We start from the raw sequence: 23945 nt of genomic DNA, 5'->3' as shown, positions 1-23945 counted from the left end.
TCATTGGTCCAAAGAAATGTTACAGGTTCCCCTCCTCCACTGGCATGGAGCTTGATCCCAAAGTCCAACCCTCGCATCAGTCGTTTCAGGAAGAAGCAAAGAAAGCAGTTTTTCTAACCACCTTATAACTGAGATACATCTGACTAAATGTTTTTATATCGCACTAGTGTTTTATGTGTTGCGTTTGGTTGTATCCAGTTGGCCTTTTCTATGAAGCCCACGGGAACCCTCGTAGCTGAAACCCCACTCTAGAAGCCGGTGTTGGTGACTCAAAAGATGGACTGGACAGTTAGCAGTCGGGCCCTTGTGTGGTACATTATCGCATCGCTTTACCTACTACTGGTGGTAAGTAGACTAGCTGGAAAGCTAGATTCGTGTGCTACTTAAATGGTCAACAAATAGCAGATGCCAACAAGAACCACACAATGCTTTACAATGATCGATACCTTCTTTATATTGACAGACCTCACATTGACCTAACGATAACAATGCTAATGATACAACTAAGCCTTATTTTCAACTTCTTTATCGACATGAGATGGGTGCACTAGAGGTGTCATTATTATTATTACTATTATTATTGTTACTCCTCAATGTTAAATTACCGTGTGATCGTAGGAAGCTACACTGCTTTCTTTCAGAAAAAAATCCGTAGCAACACTACATACTTCCAATCCAGGCTGATGAACGTAGCCTAAGCACATAGATACGATTATTCCAGTAAGCATTAGCAATTATAAACGTCCCATCTTCTTTATCGACTGCTTAAAAATAATGTTTTCAAAAGTCATTATCAATGTAGCTACAGATAAATCAGAGCGGGGGGAAACATAGCACTGACTCAAATCACCAAATGGAATCAAATTTTAAATGTTAGGTGTGAGATTAATTTGACTGAGATCAATTTATTTTCACTTGTGAACAAAAACATGTAGAGACATTGCTCAAAATAAATATACATTCACAGACCCTAATGTATTGGTGTAGTAGATGGGCTGTCTCTTCGATATATGACAGACGTATAGTCTAGTTTATACAAACGAACCATGGTAGTGTTGAATGCACATTGCACTGTTTGGAGATGTTTCTCTTACCGAAATATCTTTTAAGGGTTTAAACCAAATGCTCTACTGTAGTACGTGAACGTTATTTACACTATCTTATCACGTAGATTGTCGTGTGCCTGAAGCTTACACGTGAGTTCTCTGCTAGACTTCCCAGAACAGGGTTATTGGTATACATGTTGTGAACAACAATGATGGACAATTACCAACACAAATTAAGTTTCCCCAACGCAGAGGGTGAAAAAGAATTAAGAATTCCAGTCAGATTTGTGATGCAGAGCTAAAAAATAAAATAAAAAAAAGTAATTTTCAAAGATGTCGCAACGGGTTGTTGTTCTTCATTTATCTCTTTTCCCTATTACTATAGTAGTATAGGCTTCTGATCAGAGCAAACAATAACAGGATGTATTATTTGCAAACCATCAGCCCCTGAACCACAAAACATACAATAAATGTAACCGGAGGTGTATGTAAAACCTTGTAACCCAATTTAATGATGGAAGAAAAAACAGATTCAAGGTTTGATTTGTTCCACTTGAAACAAGGCGCTCTGTCCTGTCTGTTATCTTGCTGTGGTTTTTAATTCTCAATCTCTTTCTCCTACTTGCAATTTATATCTGTATTTTCTTGTGGAAACAAGTTGTTGGGCTGTCTGCCTGGGCATAGCCTGAGAACATTGCAAGCCAATAACTGATTCTTCTCTTACATGTTTCACTTACTAGCCTGTCAGAAGGAGACAGATTTGGTTGTGCATGTTTGCTTTAAAGATGCAGCAATTATGATTGTTATTATTCTCAAAACTAGTTTTAAACCAGAGGTCTCGTCCTCTTATGTGGTCATGGATAAAACAAAAAATGAACTATCAGGTAATTCAAAAGGAATACTTATATTTTCGGAACTGTGTCTTGTATCTTTCCTTGTAAATATTGTTCGCACGTCATGTGTCCACTGGTGTTCACACCAGAGTGAAACAGGAAGACAGTTGATTTGTCTTTTATGCCGCTTCTACTCTATTGAGACTCACTCAGATAAACAGGCTCTCAACATTCAATAACATTGCCTTCACTGCTGAACTCGGGGTTGCAATGAAAGGCTTGGATAAATCTCTCAAGTGCAGTCAGTTTTCTTTGAAGATGTGTGGATCCACATAATGATACCTCCACATGTTACTGCTGCCCAACCACAAGCAGCAACATGTGGTCCAGGCACGGCCCCCTTCATGCCATGTCCATCGGGGCCCTCACTGCAGAGAGCCCTTGCGAGGCAACCTGGGAAGAATTTGATTCCTCCCTGTCCTGATGTTGGTCCATGATGTAACCGGCTTGCGCAACGTCTGGCTATCCTGTCTGTCTAAAAGCAAGAGAAACAAGCATAGGAGAGCAAGCCCTGCTGCTGTCCCTCATGTCCGCTTACTTATACAAATGGAAGATTCAGCGGCTCCGGTATTCAGAGCAGACATCCAATGCTCTTTGGTAACCCTGATCAAGGCTGCAAGTCACCATAATAGGGCTTGTACATCAGAATGCATCATGGGAGTTTAATGGCGATACTCTGCCACATTGAGAGGGAAAAAGAGTTGTGGTACAGTAAAATCCCAAATCAACGTAAATATACTGTTACCGTGGCTAATGAAAACTTTGACTTCTTGCCAGATGTAACCCTATAAAATGTACAAAAAAGTTCATGCCTAATGACGCAATACATTGCAGATTAATTCTTTATTAATCCGCAAAATAGAAATGCAACAAGAATTATTCGACAGAGAAAAAAACAGCGATTGCTTAATCAATGATTCAAGCCATAGTTCAGCAATAATCAAGACCGTTATGAGTTGCAACAGATAACCTGTCATAACATCGATGTTGCCAATGTAGAGAACGGCAGATGTTTTGATTGTTCTACTATTACTCCACACCATACAATTTGGTCCAATGTCATGCCTGTGATATGGTGTGCAGTCGCTGGGAACAGCCACAGCTGTACAGACACGCCACTGTAGACCCGGGGATTGCACTGAGCGGGATCTGTTGGCAAGTGCAGAACAAGAGAATCCGGACAAAGTAGTTTGTTCTATAGTTTTATGCTACAGTCCCTCTATCGTAAAAAAAATGTATCTGGGTGCTTCGGGAATCTCCAAAATTGCTTTGGTGAATGATACATTCGAATGCATCTTTATTTTTAGAATATGGTGTGAGGGTGTTAAGAATTTAAATGACACAAATGACTTTCTTCAGTTCACACTGCAAGGCAGCATCCCAAATGTTAAAAACATGCCCGCCACGCTTTCCGGCCTTTGTAAGTGGCCTTTGTTGCCAACCACCCACACTGTGGAATAGCAACCACAGCCAGTTTGAGGCCTATGTCAACAAATGGTTGAACAGGCTTTAAACAGAAGTCCCGCGGTCAAGATAACTGTTACTATGCCTTTTTTTGTTGTTTTTCCGTTATTCGTCAAGCTGTGAATTGCTCTAGGTATTTTTTTTGCTAACTAGCGAACTATTTATTTTTTACGGTTGGATATTTGTTCTTGTGAAAGTTGTTATTTTTGCATACTCAGCCTTCTCAATGTAAGCAGAGAATGGGCTGCCTTAGGACATCTTTTCTTTGAGCCGTATTTCTGTGTCCACATGTACTCTGTGTCCCATGCCTTCTGGCTTCTGAGTGGGATCTTCTTGTTGGAGCAGTGCTTGTAAACAAACCAACCCACCACCTACCCCGCCCACACCCCAAGCTCTCGGCCCACCGTTCATCTGTGCAGTCACAAAATGTTCTTCTCTCTATCATCCATTACAACCAACATGAGGCATCTTTTCTAAGTTTTTTGTTTTTTTTAAGTACATGTACAGTGTCTCATTGTTGTTTCGTCCACAAACTCTGTACTGTCCAACTTTTTCCGTTATTTATATACTTGACCGGCACAAACACGCTTAATGCTCCTTGGCAGAATCAGTACAAAAAATGTTATTTCACAATGGCAACTGATGTTTTAGTGACGCTAGAGGACGGCTAGGCCTAAAAAATTTTTTTGTTTGGTTCCAGTTTCCGACCGACCCTGTCAATTTATGTGCGACCCAATTATTTATTTTTTTTGACGCAAACTATAATTACGTTTTGGTACAGCACCTCTTCATTCTGTACAAGGATGAGTGAATCGATTTTTTTTTCTCGATTGTAAATGAAAACAACCTACCTATCAATCGCTGCCGCTGGAAAAAATAAAATAAATTCCCTACCTACCCATGACCTCAACTGACAACCAACAGGAACCAAACTTTTTTTTTTTTTAGGCCCTACGATGATTTGATCATCAAGATCCTAACCCTTGTCCTTTTGCACTTTTTTTCTTTGTACCTTTTGGGGCTTATCTAGATAACCCATCAAACTTGCCTCTGAGGTAGCTATCTGGGAGCTAACCCCTCATTTGCACTCTTTACAACCAAGTTAGGCTTTGTATCCCTGACAGAGGTAGTGGAGTTAGGGGCAGGCATTTTATTGATTTGTGATGCAGGCGAGGGCAGCAATTAAGGCCTGAGGCAGCTCCCTTCTGCCCCCCTCAGTCGACCACATCCTGCTGGTGGGAACATCTACATCTGCAGCATTCCACTTGAGCCATAAAATCTGGCCACAGGAGTAGAGCAAACATATATTCCTTTTGTCTTGTTATATTTCTATGGGGTTGGTTGTGGCCGTAGTTTACTTGAATTATGGAAGATGAGCGCAATACATGAGCAGTAATGTGTGTGAGTGATCAGAGGCTTAGGTGATTATTCAGGATTGGGACGGCAGAGCACATCTCTGACCTGACCCTTTTGTGCATTCATGCGTGTGTCCGTGTGTGCGGATTACGTCGCTGTTTTTCCTTCATTTAAATTAATTGAACAATATTGCCGCTGTGTGTGACATCCCATCATCAACAGTCTCTTGTTCATGTGCTCGTGTCCTGCAGGGTTTCTGCGCTGCCAGCACCGTGTCCCTGACTGAAAGCCTGCTCTTTGTGTCCACACTGGACGGAGACCTGCACGCCGTCAGCAAGAGATCGGGTTCTATCAAGTGGACTCTGAAAGAAGGTAAGAGGAGAGTTGGATGACTTTCCCCGGGCCGCTAGAAACCTGCTTGCGTCCGCGTTCACCGGTTCCTCTGTTGAAGGCTCACTCCCGCGTTCGGGTTTCAATTGTGCAACAAGAGTGCCTTTATGTGGCCCTCCCCGGGACCAACCAGCAGATTCTGTTCTCCTTTTCTGAAAGTGAAATACTCTTGCGAGGCGTAAGATGCAATCGCGTTCCCATTGGAGGGAACCGTATCGCAACACACACACATAAGCAGAACAAGGAAGCTGTTTTGTAGTTGTTGGGCAGCCTAGATAACTGGATACGATGAGACTGGGCGGTCACCCCGGGGATGTATTCTGAGTCTCTTGCAACACATTTATTTTCCCCTTGCTTTTTGAAAGACTTGTGATGTTGTTTCCTTGCTTTTGAGCATGCCAATCCGGTAATCATTTACGGAGACTGAGTGGCAAGCTGGAGAGGCCAGTTGGGTTTGAGATGTAGCGCCAATAGTGAAGGTCATGTTGGAAAATCGTGATCCAACCCCCCACCCCCTATGACCCTCCTGTCTAAACAGTGTGACTATGTAAGCATTGAGCGCGATTAGCATGTTGATGTCTGCCGCTTTCGGGCCGGCTAATTGCATCAGCGATTCCAGCCTAAAGGGCACACTTTGAGTCAGAGTGACCAGGGCCTTTCAGCCAGATGGAAAGTGCAAAACAAGGTAGCATCCAGGACAACCCACCACGGTTGGGTACACCTAATACCCAGATCATTATCGTCCAGTAATCTTCATGTCCGTCGGCAGTGCCAGCAACTGTTGAATATTGTGTCCGGACCTGTTCTCGCTCGCACGTGGGTGACGCATGCAAACGCGTGTTGTGTTGAAATTTGCAGACCAGCAGCTCGATGAGCGATGCTCACCCACTCACTGCAATGTTGATGGAACACTCTTACCCCCCCCCATTATCGTCTTATCTGTATCTTCCTAGCCTAGAACGTATCGGTGGAGCAATCACTGAACCCCCACTCTTTTTAAGAAAAACCATTGTCTTTATTGTTTGGCAGACTCACTTCACTGGATTTTCTGTGTGTATTTGTTGTCTACCATAATACAATAGTCGTCTCGTTAAACTCTTAACACCTAACTGCTGAACCCTGGACCCCTACTCACACCCACATCCTTCCCCCCCCGCACAGAGCGTAAGGCCAACTGGCCCTCCCCTAGCACCACGGGGACGCCTATGTTTGGCTAATAGCATAACGAGCTCAACATGTTTAACATTTAGCTTAATTCCCGGTCGCCAACCCCAGGTTTGAACTTTAAAACACTTCTAAGCACTGTGTCCATACGTTTGTAATTTAGAGGAAAGATTTGTTGCTGATTGGTAAACTGTAAATTCACCAAAATGACAATGACATTTCAATATCTTTTGTTGAATGATTTTTTATTTTGTTTACATCCAACACTTGTTTTGCCACTGGGTCTTTTTGTGTCATGCGATGTTTTCTGTCCCTATTTATTTGGTGATTTGTGCTGTCCACTGCCAATCCCTGGCCTTGATGAAAGGCCTCCTCTTTCCATCGTGTCAATGTAGCGCCTTCAACACTTTTTTAAAGGAATCCTGCTCAGCTACCCCTGGCCAATCGACTGTACGGTTGTTGTTTTTAGACAAACTGTAATTCTGTCATGTTTGTTTCTCTACACAGATCCTGTTCTTCAGGTCCCCACACACGTCGCAGAGTAGGTATCCGTGTGTGTGTGTGTGTGTGTGTGTGTGTGTGTGTGTGTGTGTGTGTGTGTGTGTGTGTGTCACACATTTTTATATGTATTTTTTGTAGTGCTGTCAGTTAAACGCGTTAACGCAAACAAATTTTAACGGTGTTTATTTTTTATTTTTTTATTTGGCTCAAAACAAAGAAGCCGTAGCCTGACTGCTATGTTCACGGCAGTATGTTTGTATGTTCATCGTTTAATTGCACTATAGGCTTATTTTTGTATCGTCCTGTTTTGATCAGTATATGCCAATGTTGTTATCAATAAAAAAACATTTGCACAAGGCAAGCCGATGCACTTCTCCATGTTGATAAGAGCATTAAAATAAGAAAAATTAATGGGACAAAGAAATCAAGGGATATTTAGCATAGAAAAAAGAATTGCGATTAATCGCGATTGCTTGCGATTAATTGTGAGTTAACTATGACATTAATGTGATTAATCGCGATTAAATATTTTAATCCCTTGGCAGCACTCATTTTTTGTAATATAGCTCATAAGATCCATATTGCTTAATTGGATCTTCAATATCATTGTTTCTTATTCTTTTTGTTCTTCATTATTCTTATCTCATCTTAATCCCTAGGCCAGCCTTCTTGCCAGACCCCAACGATGGCAGCCTGTACTCTCTCGGAGGCAAGAACAGCGAGGGCCTCACAGTAAGCAGAACAGCCACCACACCCCTCTTTTTAATTTCCCCTTTTATGGCTGCAGCACAGCATAGCTGCGATCCACCGCAGAGATATCGGCCACACACGCACAGCAAAATGTCATAGATGGATAGAAGATTGTGTCTGTGTGATATCCGGGATATGCTATGCTCATCTTGGCTCTAAAATGCTAGCATGGTGCGGGGAACTGAAGGCCAAGATGGAATCAAGGTAGCCACTCTGTGAAGTCCCATGTAATTGTGTTTTAACTCAAAAACAGAAACTACCGTTCACCATCCCCGAGCTGGTCCAGGCCTCTCCCTGCAGGAGCTCAGATGGCGTCCTCTACATGGGTAAGGCTCCGCCGAAATTTCATGGACCCAGGTTCACAACGTCGACAATGGAAAAAAAACAGGGGGGCTATTAAAACTCTATAAGATTCATAACTCTATAAGACCTAATTTCCAAATGACAACGATTCTGCCACATTTTCATTAGGGACATCAACTGCATCAAAGCAAGGGGTCCTACTTTCTCTATCAACCAATGACAATACAGTGTTGCACCACGGGAAAACCAGGGAAAATAAACCACGATTGCGAGGGAGAAACCCGCAAATGACTGTATGAGAAAAAAACAGTGTTTTCTAATAGAAGCAGCAGGGTTGAATCCATCTGTCGTTTTCACCGTAATACTACTGTATACTGGAAAATGCCGCACAAGGAAACATCTTTGCATTCCTGCTACAAGTTTCCGTTCAGAAAGGATGTTCAGGAAGGAACATTCTAACATGTCTCCATTCCACATTGAAGCAAAATTTGGACAGACGTGTTCAATGGTTCATGAAGCTGTTGCATTTAAGCTGCAAAACAGGAGCGTTCCCTTTTTCCGGCCCATCAACTTCCAAAGTCGATGTGCCGGTCCTCTATCAGGCCCCATCATATGTTTTTTTGCATTTCCTTCTGTCTCAGGTAAATTAATGCAATTAATATTTTTATTCAAAGAAAAATCATAGAGAGTCGTGACCTAAATTCTAAGCAAGAAAATCGTGATTCGCATTTAAAGAATCATGCAGCCCTTGGGGCTATATAGTGTGGTAGCAAGGGCGCCGATTCCCAGATGAAAGTAATGATTATCAGCAGATACCTTGAGAGATGATGTCATGATGTCTTGCCCCCCCGCCCCTGCGTGCTCTTTTTATCAGAATTTGTTGTTAGTTGCTTTGGATGAAAGCGTCTGCCAAAACAACAAAACAGTAAATGGTTCCAAACTGAAAGAGGAAACGAGCAGAATTACGAACTTTTATTTTTAAATTCATGGACTAAATTGCTGGCGGGGCACGGGAAACATGTAGTCATGGCAACAAGCTTCATTATGCATGCAACAGGTGCTGTTCCATCTCCTGTCTGCTAAAAGACAGAGTGCTGTCTTCTGCTGAACAAAAGACTGGCACCACAATGCCTTGTCAACTACAATGATGGCACTGGCGTCTCTTTCGGCTGATTTGAATTTACAGCAGTCCAGAAGGTTAAAACTCTTATCTGCGTTCGGTCCCAGCCGAGCACAGCCTTGTCCAAGGGGCAAAAAAACGGTTGACATTTTCTTCTGAGCATTATCTTGTCTGCCATTTGTATTCATTCAGCCAAAGCTACTCAGCTAATGCAAAGCCACGCGCAAAGCCTGTAATTTGTTTTAATCCTGTGGGGTGGAAATGATCAAACCCGGAGAGTCATGTTGTGCAGGACACAAGCAATTCTTATCTCTAAAGAAGCCAGCAGCGTGACATTGTCAAGTTTGACAAAGTGCTTGGGTCACAGCAGCCTACTTCCTTAATGAGAGGAACAAGAATAGAAAAGACACATTAGGGGACACACACCGGTTCCACTGGGCCAGTGACATTAATCTCTGGCTGGGTGCCACTTCGGCCCCTCCCTGATTCAATAGTTTGGAAGATAATGGTACGCAAAGCGGCTTAGGCGTGTTGTTTAGCGGCAGTCTTTGGTTACCATTGTCTACCACGCCCCATAGCTTAGTTGGGAGTAGTGTGAATTGGCTCATTGTCCAGCGTTAGCCCGGTCGCATGATTGCATTTGTATTCTTCATGTAATAATCACCCATCACTCAGGTGTATTAATAGATATGCACTATGTATACAATTATTTCAATGATTCTTGGGAAGATGCTTGTATTGGAATGATAGTTTTGGTCATTTGGGCTTGAGAAAACAATTCTATGCTTGTGTATCCTATCGTGGCTCCCAAGACAGTCCTTTTACTGTGTGTGTGTGTGTGTGTGTGTGTGTGTGTGTGTGTGTGTGTGTGTGTGTGTGTGTGTGTGTGTGTGTGTGTGTGTGTGTGTGTGTGTGTGTGTGTGTGTGTGTGTAGGTAAGAAACAGGACCTGTGGTATGTGGTGGACCTGCTTACCGGTGAGAAGCAGCAGACACTGACCTCCTCCTTTGCAGAGATGCTCTGTCCCTCCTCCTCACTCCTGTACCTGGGACGTACAGGTAAACCGACACGCACACACCGCACAGGGTGGCACCTTAGGACGCCCGTTTCCAAAGCATGCGTCCAAAACGTGTTATACAGTCCCTCCAGAAAAACGCGATTATGCGATCGCATAATTCAACGCATAATCAGCCGAAGTCAGCATTTTTTTAAATATGCCGCACTCTCACCGCATAAATTGCAGATTTCCGCGCAAAATATGCAGGGCTTGCATGATTTCATCATCCCCGTATTTTCGTTGCAAAAAAGTTGCATATATCTTAGCAGAAAGTTGAAAAAATTGGCGTTTACTTCACACAAGAGCAGCCATTTCCCCCTTTTGCCATGGGAACGTTATGAAGTGACGTAATTAAGTTCCTGCAATTTTTGCAAGTTCCGCAATTTTATCGCATAAAATAGCATATATGCCACATGGCATCGCATTTTTTAAGAAAACGTGCCGCATAATCAAGGATTTTTGGCCGCAACAATCACATAAAAACGCCACATTTTTCTGGAGGGACTGGTTATACCTGCCAGCCGTAGAAACATCTATTTCTCACATATTCCGAAATGCATACTATTGCCGCGTTTCCACTGCAGGGTGCGGAACGGATCGGATCGCAAAGGGGCGGTAGGGAGGGGGCAGTATAGCCCAGCTCAGTTCCGAGGTCGCGTTTCCACTGCCGACAGTACCCTTGGTGGTAGGCCGGATGTCAATCGCCGCGGCAGCTACGTAAACATCGTAAACAACGTCTTCCTCCCCAAGAATGCAGACGAACGTCTCCACCTCCTTGTTCGCCCAAGCAAGCTTTTTACGCGACATGTTAATTGTAAAGAATAATACCTTGAGGCTACTGTTTGTTTGTTTTTATCCCCGCGTCACCCGGAAGTGACGATTCTGTCGACCAATCAACGGAGGGGGGGTGTAGCTAGAATTCCAGGGTACCCTTTCAGGCGTCTGGTCTCGTTTTGGGTACCGCAACGGAGGAGTCCCTAGAATGGGGTCGGAACGGGTACGGCAAAGTCCGGGTCACGCCCACTTTTGGCGGTGGAAATGCGATCCGACCCGCACCTTTGCGATCCGATCCGTTCCGCACCCTGCAGTGGAAATGCGCCATATGTTGGCGTTCGCTGGGACATCACATTACCTTTTCATTAGCGGAAGCTTTTTATGATTGCATATTTTAAATATTCTTCAGGAACAAATTTAATAAATGCCATTAAATGGAATCCAAAAGACAAAACATGAACTCCACATACTATGCACACGTGCTCAAAAACGCAAGAGGAACACGTTTGGCTAGGCTCAACTCTGAAAGCAGTTTGTCCGTTGTCTGACACTCCCTTACTGGTTCATAACATTAACCCAGCCTCTTATCCCCTGGGACGGTTCATTGACTGTTCCCCCTCCCACACACTAACCAATTAGAGAGAGAGAATTATTTGATTAACAATCACCGGGTGTGACCATCGCACATTCAGAAGTATACTTCTGGTGCTTCCCCATTCACTGCATCCTTGGTGCTCTGAAATGTTGGCGACCTTTGACCTCTCACTGTCGATTTTGACACAATGTTTTCTCTTTGCAATCGCAGAGTACACCATCACCATGTACGACACAAAAAGCAGGGAGGTGCGGTGGAACGCCACCTACTCGGACTACGCCTCCACCCTGCCTGACGACGACACCAAATACAGTAAGATGCCGGATAAAATGCCGTTGTCCATAACACTTGGGTAACTGCTTACTATCTAGACCAGAATTGGGTTCTGCTTAAAGGTGTCATTCCCCGAGAAACTGTTTAATCTTCCTTTTGAAATACACTCGGAGTTGCATATGCATGCTGATCGGGAAAATGTTCTTCTACCTCGATTGCCTGCATTAGCAAATGAAAGAAAATAGACGCATAAATGAGCGAATTAGAAAAGGCTCACCAACTGACGACAGTTGGTGAATTAGTATTCGTGGCCTCGCCCACCTTGGCTTGCGACGGCCCACGGGAAGACAGTATGGATTTTGTGGCCAGGTGACACAGAGCCCATCTCGGCAGGTAGGAGGTAACAGCAAGGTGCTTACATTGCGGAACAAGTTCGCGCCTGTGCTATTTGTGGCGATAACAAATCAACGTTGCACAGTGGCGGCTGGTGGTTTTTAAAGTGAGGAAGGAAGGGCTGCGCTTGGTTGCCATTGGCCTGCTTGCATTGTTAGTGGCGTATAAGTAAGTGAGACTCAAGTTGTTTCAGGGTGTTTTGGTGAACTACAAAATAGCAGGGAGGGATAATTACGAGAATAGAATTGATCCAAATCCACCAGTGGCAGCATTGTGCTTTGAAAGCTGGTGGGCGGCATGTCTTGGACTACAAGGGCAGAAGGAAAGGATGCAAAGTCAATAAGTCAAATCAGGCCTACTCTTGACTTGTAAAACTAAATAAAAAAATCGGGGCCTATCATTGGGCCTATTTTTGCCCTAAATGACTGAAGCTATTTGTTGCAATTTTGCAATGTGTATTTTAAGCCACAATTGTTTTAAGAAAAATACCTAAAGTGATGCCATTTAAAATGCATCATGCTCTGAATCATTCACTAACATCCTTCCACAATATCAAACAGAACGGTCAGAGCAACAAACAATTAAAAGAACAACAAGAACATCATTTCACAACTATTTACATGGGCTGTAAGCCTAACATTGTTTGAGGCAAATGTTGATGTTAATGGATGTTTCAGAATGTTGGTCATGGTGTTAAGCCAATTAAGATTGAGGGAGTTCATTTATAGATCCAGTCAATCCTCCTTACTGTTTGTGTTGCAGAGATATCAGTGACCTGGTCATACCAAACTTCAAATTTTTAAAGAGATTTCAGAATTACGTTGTGTGTTTTTGGCACCCTTTCAGATGGCTTGGTAACCTAACGGAGGAGTGCCGATAAATTGGTAGGGTCAGCGCGGCGCTTGCCCAACTTCTGGACGCCAATATAAGCGAACAGAGCCGCACCGAACCGCACCGCTCGGCACTGTACCACAAAGAACAGTACCGCTCCGCCTGTCTGAGCGGGTTTGTTGGTTCTCGTAGCCTATACTTGAGGGGATAACCCTTTCCTCTGGGCTGCTCCACAGCCAGGGCTACTGCTTATTGGTTCATAGCGCAGCCAGGGCTCCAGCCTATTCGTGAATAGATTTTGGTGCGATTCAGACCCCTTAGCTAGTCGCGCCCACTCAGAGCCCATTCAGAGCCCACTCACCACGGCCCAGGCACCTTGACCGCGTGCCCCGGCATCGTGCCGGGGCACGGCGGGAGTCGTGGCGGCTGGGAGTCGGGGGGAGTGCCCGGGCCGCGGTCACAGTGAATGAACGTCCAATCCAACCATCATTTCCTCAACTCTTCTTTCTTGGCCATGATATCTCTCTGTGTCGCCCTCTCCTTCTACCTCTCTCTCTCTCTGTCTCTCACTCGTTCTCCCTCTCTCTGTGTCTCTCTCTCTCCTTCTCCCTCTCTCGCTCTCTCTTTTTCTCTTTCTCTCTCTTTCTCCCTCTCCCTCTCTCTGAGTCTCTCTGTTCCTCCCCGCCCACCTCCTCCACCACACTAGAACAGTGTGAGACAGGAGCACCAGAGCATTTTGTTCACCATAACCGACTCACTCATTCAATGCTACTAGTGACCAATGCAAAATGATGACGCCTTTAACGGAGTCCTGTTTTCTTGATCTCCTGCCAATTTCTTCTTCTCCAAGCCTTTTTCACTTCTCTATTTCTCGGTACGCAGCTTTGTTGAGAGTCATACTTGGTCAGTATCTCTACGAATCAGCCAATTGCGTCATAAAGAAAATCGAATATAACAGTTTATATAAACCACAATAATCCCAGACAGTTGAGTTGTAAAATGTTGTAGTTGTTGAACAATCAAAAAGATGATTGTTCAATTTTAATAGAACCAAAAGTACTGACTTTTCTGAATTGCATTTTAGACTCTGTCCTCTTATCTAGAGTGCATGAGAGTGTGAGTAATGGTCCGGATGTTTCAGCACCATCTCCCCCTAAAATAAAATAATGATCAACCCATTCAAGTTCCTTATGGCCCCTCAACAGAGGAATTGGTTTGCAGCCAGTGTCCAAACAACACAAACACAGCCTCAAAGACGTCACCTTCGTATCCCGTTTTTGTTTTTCCTTAGAAATGGCTCACTTCGTGTCCAACGGCGATGGCCTTGTGGTGACGGTGGACAGCGAGTCGGGCAACGTCCACTGGTTCGAGAACTACAACTCGCCTGTGGTGGCCATGTACATCTGGCAGAGGGAGGGCCTGCGAAAGGTGCCCCTCACCAACGTGGCGGCTGAGACCCTGCGCTATCTCACCTTCATGTCCGGGGAGGTGGGCCGCATCACCCAGTGGAAGTACCCCTTCCCCAAGGAGAAGAAGGCCAAGAACAAGCTAGTGTAAGCCTGGGGAGCGGGCCGGAGGGAAGGGGGGCTCACAGGAGATCTTTTGGTGGAAAACCGTTCACAATGTCTGGATAGAAATGCATGGGATGAATTGGAAATATCCATGGTATGTTTTATTGTATTCAATGAGGGCTTTAAATCAAGCGTGGAACATTAAAAACGCCTGCGTAGAAGGGGAACCGCCGCAAAGGAGGCTTTGTCCCAGTTCAATAGACACTATAGTCAATATGGTGTTCTTATTGCAACTGTGTAAAGCAAATGTTAACTAGACAAATTGTACGAAAACCACATTCGAAACCGGTTGGGTTGTTTTTTTTCTTGTGAAAGATAATTTGAGTGTGGTTATTCCGTTGCGGTTTAGTCTCATCTCAGCCCACATGGGAATTTTATAACAATTCCTTAGCCATATAAACAGCCTATTATTGAGAATCTAAATCATTCTCAGGCAAATGTCTATTCATTGGTCTTGAATAGACATTTTTCATTGTTCCTAAATCTAGCACTTGTGTCATTGTGTGGTCCAGGTGTTCTCACAATAACATGTGGTAACAACTGATACTACTGCAGTCAAATGTTGAATTGATCTTTGAATAAGCCATGCATTTCGTTTAGAAAATGTTCATCAAAAATTGGCACACCAGCGTTTCATTCTTCCCCAGTGCCCTCAGAGTTACACTGTATGAAACCAGTGATGGGAAAGGCGTGTAAGGCCACCAACGGTAGTGTTGGGTAAGCCCTGACATGCACTTAATTTGGTTAGGTGGAGAAGTGGGCACAGCTGTCTGTCCCTAGCCATAGTTTCAGTCTAAAGTACTGTTTCTCACTTTCAACAGCAAATTCTATGAAATGTTATTTTTGCACCCCAGCTCTGTGGCTCAGCAAACATCCGACCGTAAACAGCTGCAAACGGAACGGCATGTTTGAGCTGCGAAAGAGGAAAAGTTTGGTTTCCCGCTTTGATCTATCTTCAAAAAGGATAGAGAAACCGACCTAGGAAATGTAGAGGCGTAGTATTATTAACATTGTTAATCATCGCTAGATGGATTTGACCCTTTCTTATGGAAAACCAACATTTATTTGAATCACTCTCTCTACCCCCAGGCCAACTTTGTACGTGGGAAAATACTCATCCAGTCTGTACGCCTCTCCCTCGTTGGTGCATGATGGAGTCACTGTTGTGGTGAGTGGTACAGCCTTCCCGCTAAACTACACAGGTCCTCCTGCTTGTCTATATAACATGGCGACTGTATTGGGCCAGGGAAGGTACCGTGTGTGTGCACGTGCATGGTAGGAGATACGAGAAGGGTATCTGTCTGTAGCAGACAAATCTAAGCCTCAAACTAGGTCACAGGAGTCACGGCCCCAGGAAGGAAGAGTTTGCACTTTCTTCGTAACAGCAAAAGTGTGTGTTGAAGTTTTTGTCAACCTGACTCTAGTGTTTAAATGACCCTCTCCATCACCACCACCTCCACCTTCCCAAGACCCAAATGCTGTTTATATAATTGTAATTTCACTTAGTGCTAAACCGCAGAGACCCGACACCCAATGTTATCTGCTATCTAATGTGTGTGTGTGTGTGTGTGTGTGTGTGTGTGTGTGTGTGTGTGTGTGTGTGTGTGTGTGTGTGTGTGTGTGTGTGTGTGTGTGTGTGTGTGTGTGTGTGTGTGTGTGTAGCCCCGGGGCAGCACCCTCCCCATGCTGGAGGGTCCTGGCAGCCAGGACAGCGAGGAGTGTGTAATCACCCCCACCACCAGCATCAAGTTCAACGCCGGCCTCCGCAAGCGCCACCACATGAACTTCATGAGGAACTACCTGCTGCTCATCGGTAACTGCCGGACCACCCCCCACCACCACCGCCTCCATTATGGCATTATTAAAGCATTATTATAGGCTACGATAAGATTTATTATAAATTATAAAATCTGATTTACTAATGTTTAAAAAAAATATATGAGTTTTCAACCTTTCACGATTAGTTTATTGTAGAGGTAGTAATCATGATTTCGATGAACATGGAATGAATCATGCAGATTGTATGACATGTTGTGGGATGTGTGGTGACTGTGGCTGGTGGGGGTTGATTGTTTTTGATATGACTGCAGAGAGAGTAGAGCCTGTGGCGCTCCAGATCAAACGGTGCATAGGAAGCACCTCACGGTTCCTCTTTGTTCTAATGTGGAGGAATACGTGTCTCCCTCCTGCAGGTCACCACGAGACCCCCCCCGAGGCCCACACCAAGATCCTGGAGAGGTTCCCCAAAAACCTGCCTCGCCATCAGGGCAACATCATCCCCCCCTCCACCGACAAGACCATGGAGGAGGTGGGTTATCTTATTAAGTATTTTTTTTATCATATCTGTTGAGATTTTCTTTACCGTACATTCCGACAGCAATCAATAAATCAAGTGCTTTGACAAAAATATTTGAATAATCCAGAATATGTGGCGGTCGTGGGCCTGTATTAAGCCTGTCCAATGATTTAATTCGGCCCAAATTAAATTATTGGACGGCCTACCTTTATGTCTACTACGGCTGGGTATTGCCAGGTACCTCACAATTCAATTCAATTCGATTCTTTAGGTCTTCATTCGATTCGATTTCGATTCGATGTGATATTGATCCAATTGCTTCGATATCGATTCAATAATACGTGCAGATGACAAAAATACCTAAATATTATTTGAATTAACCATTTCCTAATGAATTAATCAATTCATTTTGCTTTAACTAGCAAAAAGGGAATACACCATTGTATATTATGGTTCCTGAGCTAAACTTGCAACATAAATGTAAAAATCATAACATGGACAAATGTAAAAGGGCATGTACATTTAGGCATACTCGCTTCTAGTTTACAAGTATGCTTCTTTTTTCTTTCTTTTTTTGGAAATAATCGATTTAAAAAAATTCTGAATCCAAATTGAATCGAGAACAAATAAATTGCAGTACATTTATGAATCGATATTTTTACCCAACCCTAATTTCTACCCACCTACCCGGCTACCTGCGCACATTCGGCCCGGGCACTTATTACGCAGGGCAGTCTAAAACAGTCTAACACTAGTGAGCACTATTGCTCAGGGTAGCGATGGAGTCGTATATTTGGGGGGGGGGGGGCTTTAGAGGGGGGCCTGAAGGAAGGTATTTTTTCGGGGGGGATTTTGATTTCTTCTTCTGGTAGAAGGTAAACGAGAGCAAGATGGACACCAGCCTCCCTCCCGACAGGCCCCAGACCTCCATCCAGGAGCAGGCCTCCAGCGGGCGGGCCGCCAGACCCGAGGCCCCGGTGGACTCCATGCTCAAGGACCTGGCCACCATCATCTTCTCCACTTTCCTGCTGGCTGGCTGGGTGGCCTTCGTCATCACCTACCCCAAGGTGAGTGGCTAGCGGAGTTGGGCCAAGTTATTTGTGGCTTGTTTTAGGTTTTGCCTTTGTTGCACAGGTATGGTTGACCCGACAGACCTGTGTTCACTCTATGTCGACATTTGGATAAAAGCGATAAACTAAATGACAACTAAATACCAAATATATTGATAGAACTAGATGATAATCATCTGTAATTTATTATATAAATACAAATTTGGAGCAATTAACAATTTATCAGTAATGACCAAAATACAGAACATTGAGGATTCTGACATTCTTCCTCTTTTCTCTAATGAATCCTGATCCACTCATCCTCTGTCTCTACTAAATCCTGATCTACTCCTCCTCTGTTCTCTACTGAATCCTGATCTTCTCTTCCTGTTTACTGAATCCTGATCCACTCTTCCTCTGGTCTCTACTGAATCCTGATCTTCTCTTCCTCTCTTCTGAATCCCGACCCACTCTTCCTTCTGGTTTCTACTGAATTCTTATTTGCTCTTCCTCTGGTCTCTACTAAACCCTGATCTCCTCCGCCACTCAACTGAATCCTGATCCACTCGTTCTCTGTTCTCTACTGAATCCTGATCTTCTCTCCTCTTTCCTGAATACCCAGAGTGTTCACAAGCAGCAGCAGCTGCAGCACCAGGAGTTCCAGAGGCAGATGGAGGAGAGGCTAGAGCTGCTGCAGCGCCAGCAGCCCTTCCCCCCCCTGGGCGACCTGGGCATGGGCCTGAGCCTCACCCCAGACAGCGACTACCTGGAGGTGGCCCGCACACGCTCCGAGAGCTCGGACCACAGCAGCCCCAATATCACCCCGCGAGCCTCAAACCACTCCAACATGTCCGTGTCGGAGCTAGGCAGCTCGGCCAACGAGCACGACGAAGGAGGTAGGGACTGGGCAAAAACACACACACTCCCACAATACTCTAACACGAGCACCGGTAGAGGCATACCTATGGATGAGCACTGGTCAGACTCAAATGTTTTTTTCTGTACAATACACTAATTGTCAAATAACTTCAAAAATGTCACTGCCCAAGTTTCTCATCTGGACCTAATAAAGTTAATTGTTTCGTAATTATGAGCATCTTTTATCTGGTTTTTTTAAATACTTATTTGTTTCAATACATCAGATGAGGAGTCGAACACAGTCAGAATCGGGAAAATCACCTTCCGCCCCAGGAACGTCCTGGGCCACGGTGCTGAAGGAACCATAGTCTACAAGTGAGTCTTAGAATCTGAGTTCTTCGTCTGCCACTATTTGGCCAGAGCTAGCTAGCTAGTCATTGGTTAATGGGTAGACAGACGCACCTCCCAAACTGATTATTATATTTTGTTCATCTAATTTTCTAAATGACAGCAAATAAAGAAGGAAAATCTGTTCATTATAAGAAAGGGGAAATAAGGGTCTGCGATTTTACCTGAAGTACACTGTCTTGACTTTTTTGTGTCATTTAAAATAATTGAAAACCCCAAAAATAACAAATGTAATGCCGATGATCTCCACCAGGGGTCAGTTTGACAACCGGCAGGTAGCGGTAAAGAGGATCCTCCCAGAATGCTTCAGCTTCGCAGACCGGGAGGTGCAGCTCCTGCGGGAGTCGGACGAGCACCCCAACGTCATCCGCTACTTCTGCACCGAGCGGGACCGGCAGTTCCAGTACATCGCCATCGAGCTGTGCGCCGCGTCGCTGCAAGAGGTACTGGGCCCGGTGGACCAGCAAGAGGTCACCTCTGTCTTGATTTTCATTGCAGCTTCTGTTTTTTTATTAACGGTCATCCCCTTCACACAGTATGTGGAGACGGTGGATTTTGACCGCGGTGGACTGGAACCTGTCGCCCTACTTCAGCAGACCATGTCAGGCCTGGCTCACCTGCACTCTCTCAACATAGGTAGGTTACCACCCCCAACAGCAGCAGAGACCACAAACTAGGGTTCGACATGCTCTAAACTCGTGTCTTTCTAAGTACCTACGGATTTCCCGGCGTATATATTGAGTCTTTCTTTGTGTCTGTCCTCCAGTGCACCGGGACCTGAAGCCCCACAACATCCTGGTGTCCATGCCCAATGCCCACGGCCGGGTGCGGGCCATGATCTCTGACTTTGGCCTTTGCAAGAAGCTGGCGGTGGGCCGCCACAGCTTCAGCAGGAGGTCCGGGGTGCCCGGCACCGAGGGCTGGATCGCCCCCGAGGTGCTCAGCGAGGACTGCAAGGACAACCCGGTGAGAGGCCCCCTCTAAGCTCTCTCTCTTTCTCTCACTCTCCATCTCTCGTTCTCTTTGTGTCTCCCCCTCCCTCTTTCATCGTGTACCACAGACCAATACTGTCTGTCCATGAATGCTATGTTCAGGAAGCCGGTGCTTCTCTGGTCACCACCACCTCACACAAAGCCTCTTCTCTTTACGTAGACCTGCACTGTGGACATCTTCTCCGCCGGCTGTGTCTTCTACTACGTGGTGGCCCAGGGCAGCCACCCCTTCGGCAAGTCCCTGCAGAGGCAGGCCAACATCCTCCTGGGAGCCTACAGTCTGGACAAACTGCTGCCCGACAGACACGGTGAGGGGAGCACAGTGCCGTGTCTTCGTCAGCCGTCCACACCACTGCTTTCTTTAAGCATCCAGCAAGAGCCCTTTGAACATGGCTGGTTTGAATGAATTCTGCCTATCTGTCGTTGTCCATTCAAGGTTTAAAGTGTAGACCTACCCTAACCTGTAGTTCAAGGTAGATGCAGAGAACATACTTTCTGTAGTAGGTGTGGTTCATTTCCATAGTGAAAAACCTTGATAATAGCCCTAGTTGTACCATTATACTATAAAGTTATTTTATTAGTTATTTAAAGCTTTCTTGTTTTAAAGTCAGTGAATTCGGATGCATATTAGTAAGGAGCAGGTTGGGTTGGGCATCTTGTTAAAATCTACATGCAGGTCAACTGCCAACATCGGGGAACAAACTCCAAACTCTGTACACCCTAACAATCCAGCCTTCTACAACTCATACACGTTCACTACTCTAGATTACACAGCACACTCCCCTTGATGTTTTGCTAGCTGGAGGCCACCTGCTCACGTGTGTGTGTGTGTGTGTGTGTGTGTGTGTGTGTGTGTGTGTGTGTGTGTGTGTGTGTGTGTGTGTGTGTGTGTGTGTGTGTGTGTGTGTGTGTGTGTTCTGCCCCCCACCCCCACCACCTTCCAGAGGACATTGTGGCCAGAGACATCATAGAGCAGATGTTGAGCACGGAGCCCCAGGAGAGGCCTGCTGCTGAGAGTGTCCTCAAACACCCCTTCTTCTGGAGTCTGGAGCGGGAGCTGCACTTCTTCCAGGTCAGAGGTCATAAGCCCTAAGCTGGAGTACACAGCTGCCATTGCATAGTGTATATAAAGCAAGACAGTGTTTCCTAAATGGGGCTAATCTACCGCAAGGGGCACTTTGAGGTGTTGAAGGGCGTACTTGAACACGTGTATCCTTTTTGTTGTTTTAATATTGGTTATGAACTATTTTAAAATAATGCCACCTTAATAGAAGTAGTTAAATTTGAAAGCAACTTACAAAAACCAAGATCATTATGCCACATTGATATTAACTGCCATCCCTCTGATCCGCCTGCAGGACGTCAGTGACCGAATAGAAAAGGAGCCGCTGGATGGACCAATCGTGAGACAGCTAGAGCGAGGGGGGCGGGCTGTTGTCAAGTGTGATTGGAGAGAACACATTACAGTGCCTCTGCAAACAGGTATGAGCCTGTGGTCATACAGGACAGACTGGAACCGGGGGTTGTATGTGGGTGATTCCTCAAGGAAGGTGTGCACATACTTCAGAACTTTGCTCCTGCCAGAGCAGCTGCCAAGTCTTTCAGAGAGGAAAAGCTCCCTATAAGCTTCCCTATATCTCCTGTAAATGTAGTACTAAGAGACTGGCAGGTGGTGTTTATGTGCCAACATTTTGGAATTCCATCTCTAGTTAAACTAAGTTTTCTAACTTCATTTCAGATCTGCGCAAATTCCGCTCCTATAAGGGTGGCTCGGTCCGAGATCTGCTCAGGGCGATGAGAAACAAGGTAACCTGTCACGTGTCAAGCCCATTTTTAAAGCATCCACTGTCCCAACACCTTCCCTCACTTCACCTGACTTGTGTGTCTTGACGCCAACAGAAGCACCACTACAGAGAGCTGCCGCTGGATGTGCAGGAGACCCTGGGCACCATCCCTGACGACTTTGTCTCCTACTTCACGTCCCGCTTCCCTCACCTGCTGAAGCACACCTACTTGGCCATGCGCACCTGTGCTCACGAGAGGCCCTTCCTGCCCTACTACCCCAGCGTGGAGGAGCTGGCACGGACACACCGAGCCCCACAGAGACAAGATGAGCCAATCAAACGACGGCTATCAAAAATAAAGGGCCTTTCAAACACGGAAGGCCTTTCAAACACGGAAGGCCTCTCAAACACGGAAGGCCTCTCAAACACGGAAGGCCTCTCAAACACGGAAGGCCTCTCAAACACGGAAGGCCTCTCAAACACGGGAGGCCTTTCAAACACGGAAGCCCTCTCAAACACACAAGGCCTCTCAAACACAGAAGGCCTCTCAAACACACAAGGCCTCTCAAACACACAAGGCCTCTCAAACACGGAAGGCCCCTCAAACACACAAGGCCTCCCAAACACGGAAGGCCTCTCAAACACACAAGGCCTCTCAAACACACAAGGCCTCTCAAACACACAAGGCCTCCCAAACACACAAGGCCTCTCAAACACACAAGGCCTCTCAAACACACAAGGCCTCTCAAACACACAAGCATCGCCAACACAACACCCCCCACCACAGACATTACCGTCCGTCACACAAGCGGTCGGCGAAATGCTAACGCCACTAACTCCGCCCACAACGGAACCCACAAAGCCAGTGCCCGTCCCCGATGCAGTAAGCCAGACAACAGTGCCAAACACGCAGCCCGAGGAGGAGCCGGCGTGTTCTTCAGCGTTGACGCGTCGCAAGGCCCTCCTGCCCATAACGGTGGTCCCAGCTCAGACGGCCCCCCCAGCGCTCAACTCCAGGGGGCTGTCCTCTGAGGGAACGGACTCCTCCCGGAGCAGAGAGGCCGAAACTCAGCCAAACGCCCCTCCCCTACCTTCCCCCTGCACGGGACAGCCTGCCTGAGGGAACTAAACCCGGGGATCGAGGGGTTGATTCAGCAGGATGAGGGAGGTTGAATCGATGAGTGGACACCTTCTGGGGCTCTGCTGCTGTCACTGCTGCCTTGAGCTGGGGAGGAACAGGCCTGCAGTGCCTGGATTTCACCACCACGGGATGCAGAGCAGCAGCAGCCCAAAATTAAGTGCCTTCTGCTTGTTAGTCCGGGTTGCATAGCGAACCCAAACGGATCCTCCCACACACACACACTTGCACACGCTGTTCTTCTGGTCGGGCTTGCATGTCCAGAGGCATTAACGTTTATGCTGTCCGACGCCATCTTGGTCTTTACTTTACCGAGGCAACTTCAACACGAACGGTGTTATTTTCCCCCCCAAAATAAATACCTGGCTTGTATTGTAAGGGGCAAAATCACTGTGTTGCTATTGGATGTTTTATTGTGCAATGTTGTTCTTGTCGTTGTTGTTGTACTCAGTGAGTCTGTTCACTGCAGGGATGTGTATTTTTCTATGGAGGGATTGAGAGTCGGGATTGATCGGTGATAATCAAGTAATTTTGACGCGGCCACCGTGCCTTGGGATTAACACTGTGCTGTGAGGGGTACGTGTTTCTGAAGTGAATTATGCTCCGTACCGCTTTTTTCATTGCTGCTGCTCTCGTATTTTTCAGTTTTTATTTTTCCTTCTCTAAATCAAGCTCAAATCAAAGCTTTTTGTACTGGCTTCTCGGCGGGGGAGAATTTTATTCCAAAGAGTGTTCAGACGTACAGTCTGAATCCAGCAGTTGGTTTTAAATCCTTTCGTCTTTGATGTGGCATCAACGTGAACCAGAGTACAAAGACAAACGCTTTGAAGGAGTCTTTATTAAAAAAAAAATAGCGTTGACTTCTTACGCATGTCGTCTAATTTAACTTGAAATCTCATATTAAACTTTTTTTAATTATATTTTAAATCTTCTCATGATT

General features: G+C 45.5%; 1 protein-coding gene across 2 annotated transcripts; it reads left to right on the top strand.

Annotated features, from left to right (window-relative positions):
• The first annotated feature begins 54 nt into the window (after positions 1 to 54).
• Positions 55 to 23936, top strand: ern1 (endoplasmic reticulum to nucleus signaling 1). 2 transcript variants are annotated; one of them, XM_060042204.1, is made up of 22 exons: positions 55 to 345; positions 5011 to 5131; positions 6821 to 6854; positions 7474 to 7546; positions 7818 to 7890; positions 9922 to 10044; positions 11623 to 11724; positions 14201 to 14462; positions 15570 to 15648; positions 16143 to 16293; positions 16673 to 16788; positions 17652 to 17843; positions 18448 to 18721; positions 18968 to 19058; positions 19345 to 19534; positions 19628 to 19727; positions 19858 to 20057; positions 20244 to 20391; positions 21028 to 21155; positions 21442 to 21565; positions 21822 to 21889; positions 21983 to 23936. In XM_060042204.1, the coding sequence occupies exons 1-22, from the start codon at positions 277 to 279 to the stop codon at positions 22985 to 22987; spliced, it is 3723 nt and encodes a 1240-aa protein (XP_059898187.1). In that variant the 5' UTR covers positions 55 to 276; the 3' UTR covers positions 22988 to 23936. The 2 variants fall into 2 exon arrangements, with proteins under 2 accessions (XP_059898187.1, XP_059898177.1); XM_060042194.1 differs by having other exon boundaries at positions 17649 to 17843.
• Positions 23937 to 23945: the final 9 nt, after the last annotated feature.

This window comes from Gadus macrocephalus, chromosome 2, assembly GCF_031168955.1.
Source record: "Gadus macrocephalus chromosome 2, ASM3116895v1".
NCBI classification, from domain to species: domain Eukaryota; kingdom Metazoa; phylum Chordata; class Actinopteri; order Gadiformes; family Gadidae; genus Gadus; species Gadus macrocephalus.
This window is presented reverse-complemented; position numbering and strand designations above follow the sequence as displayed.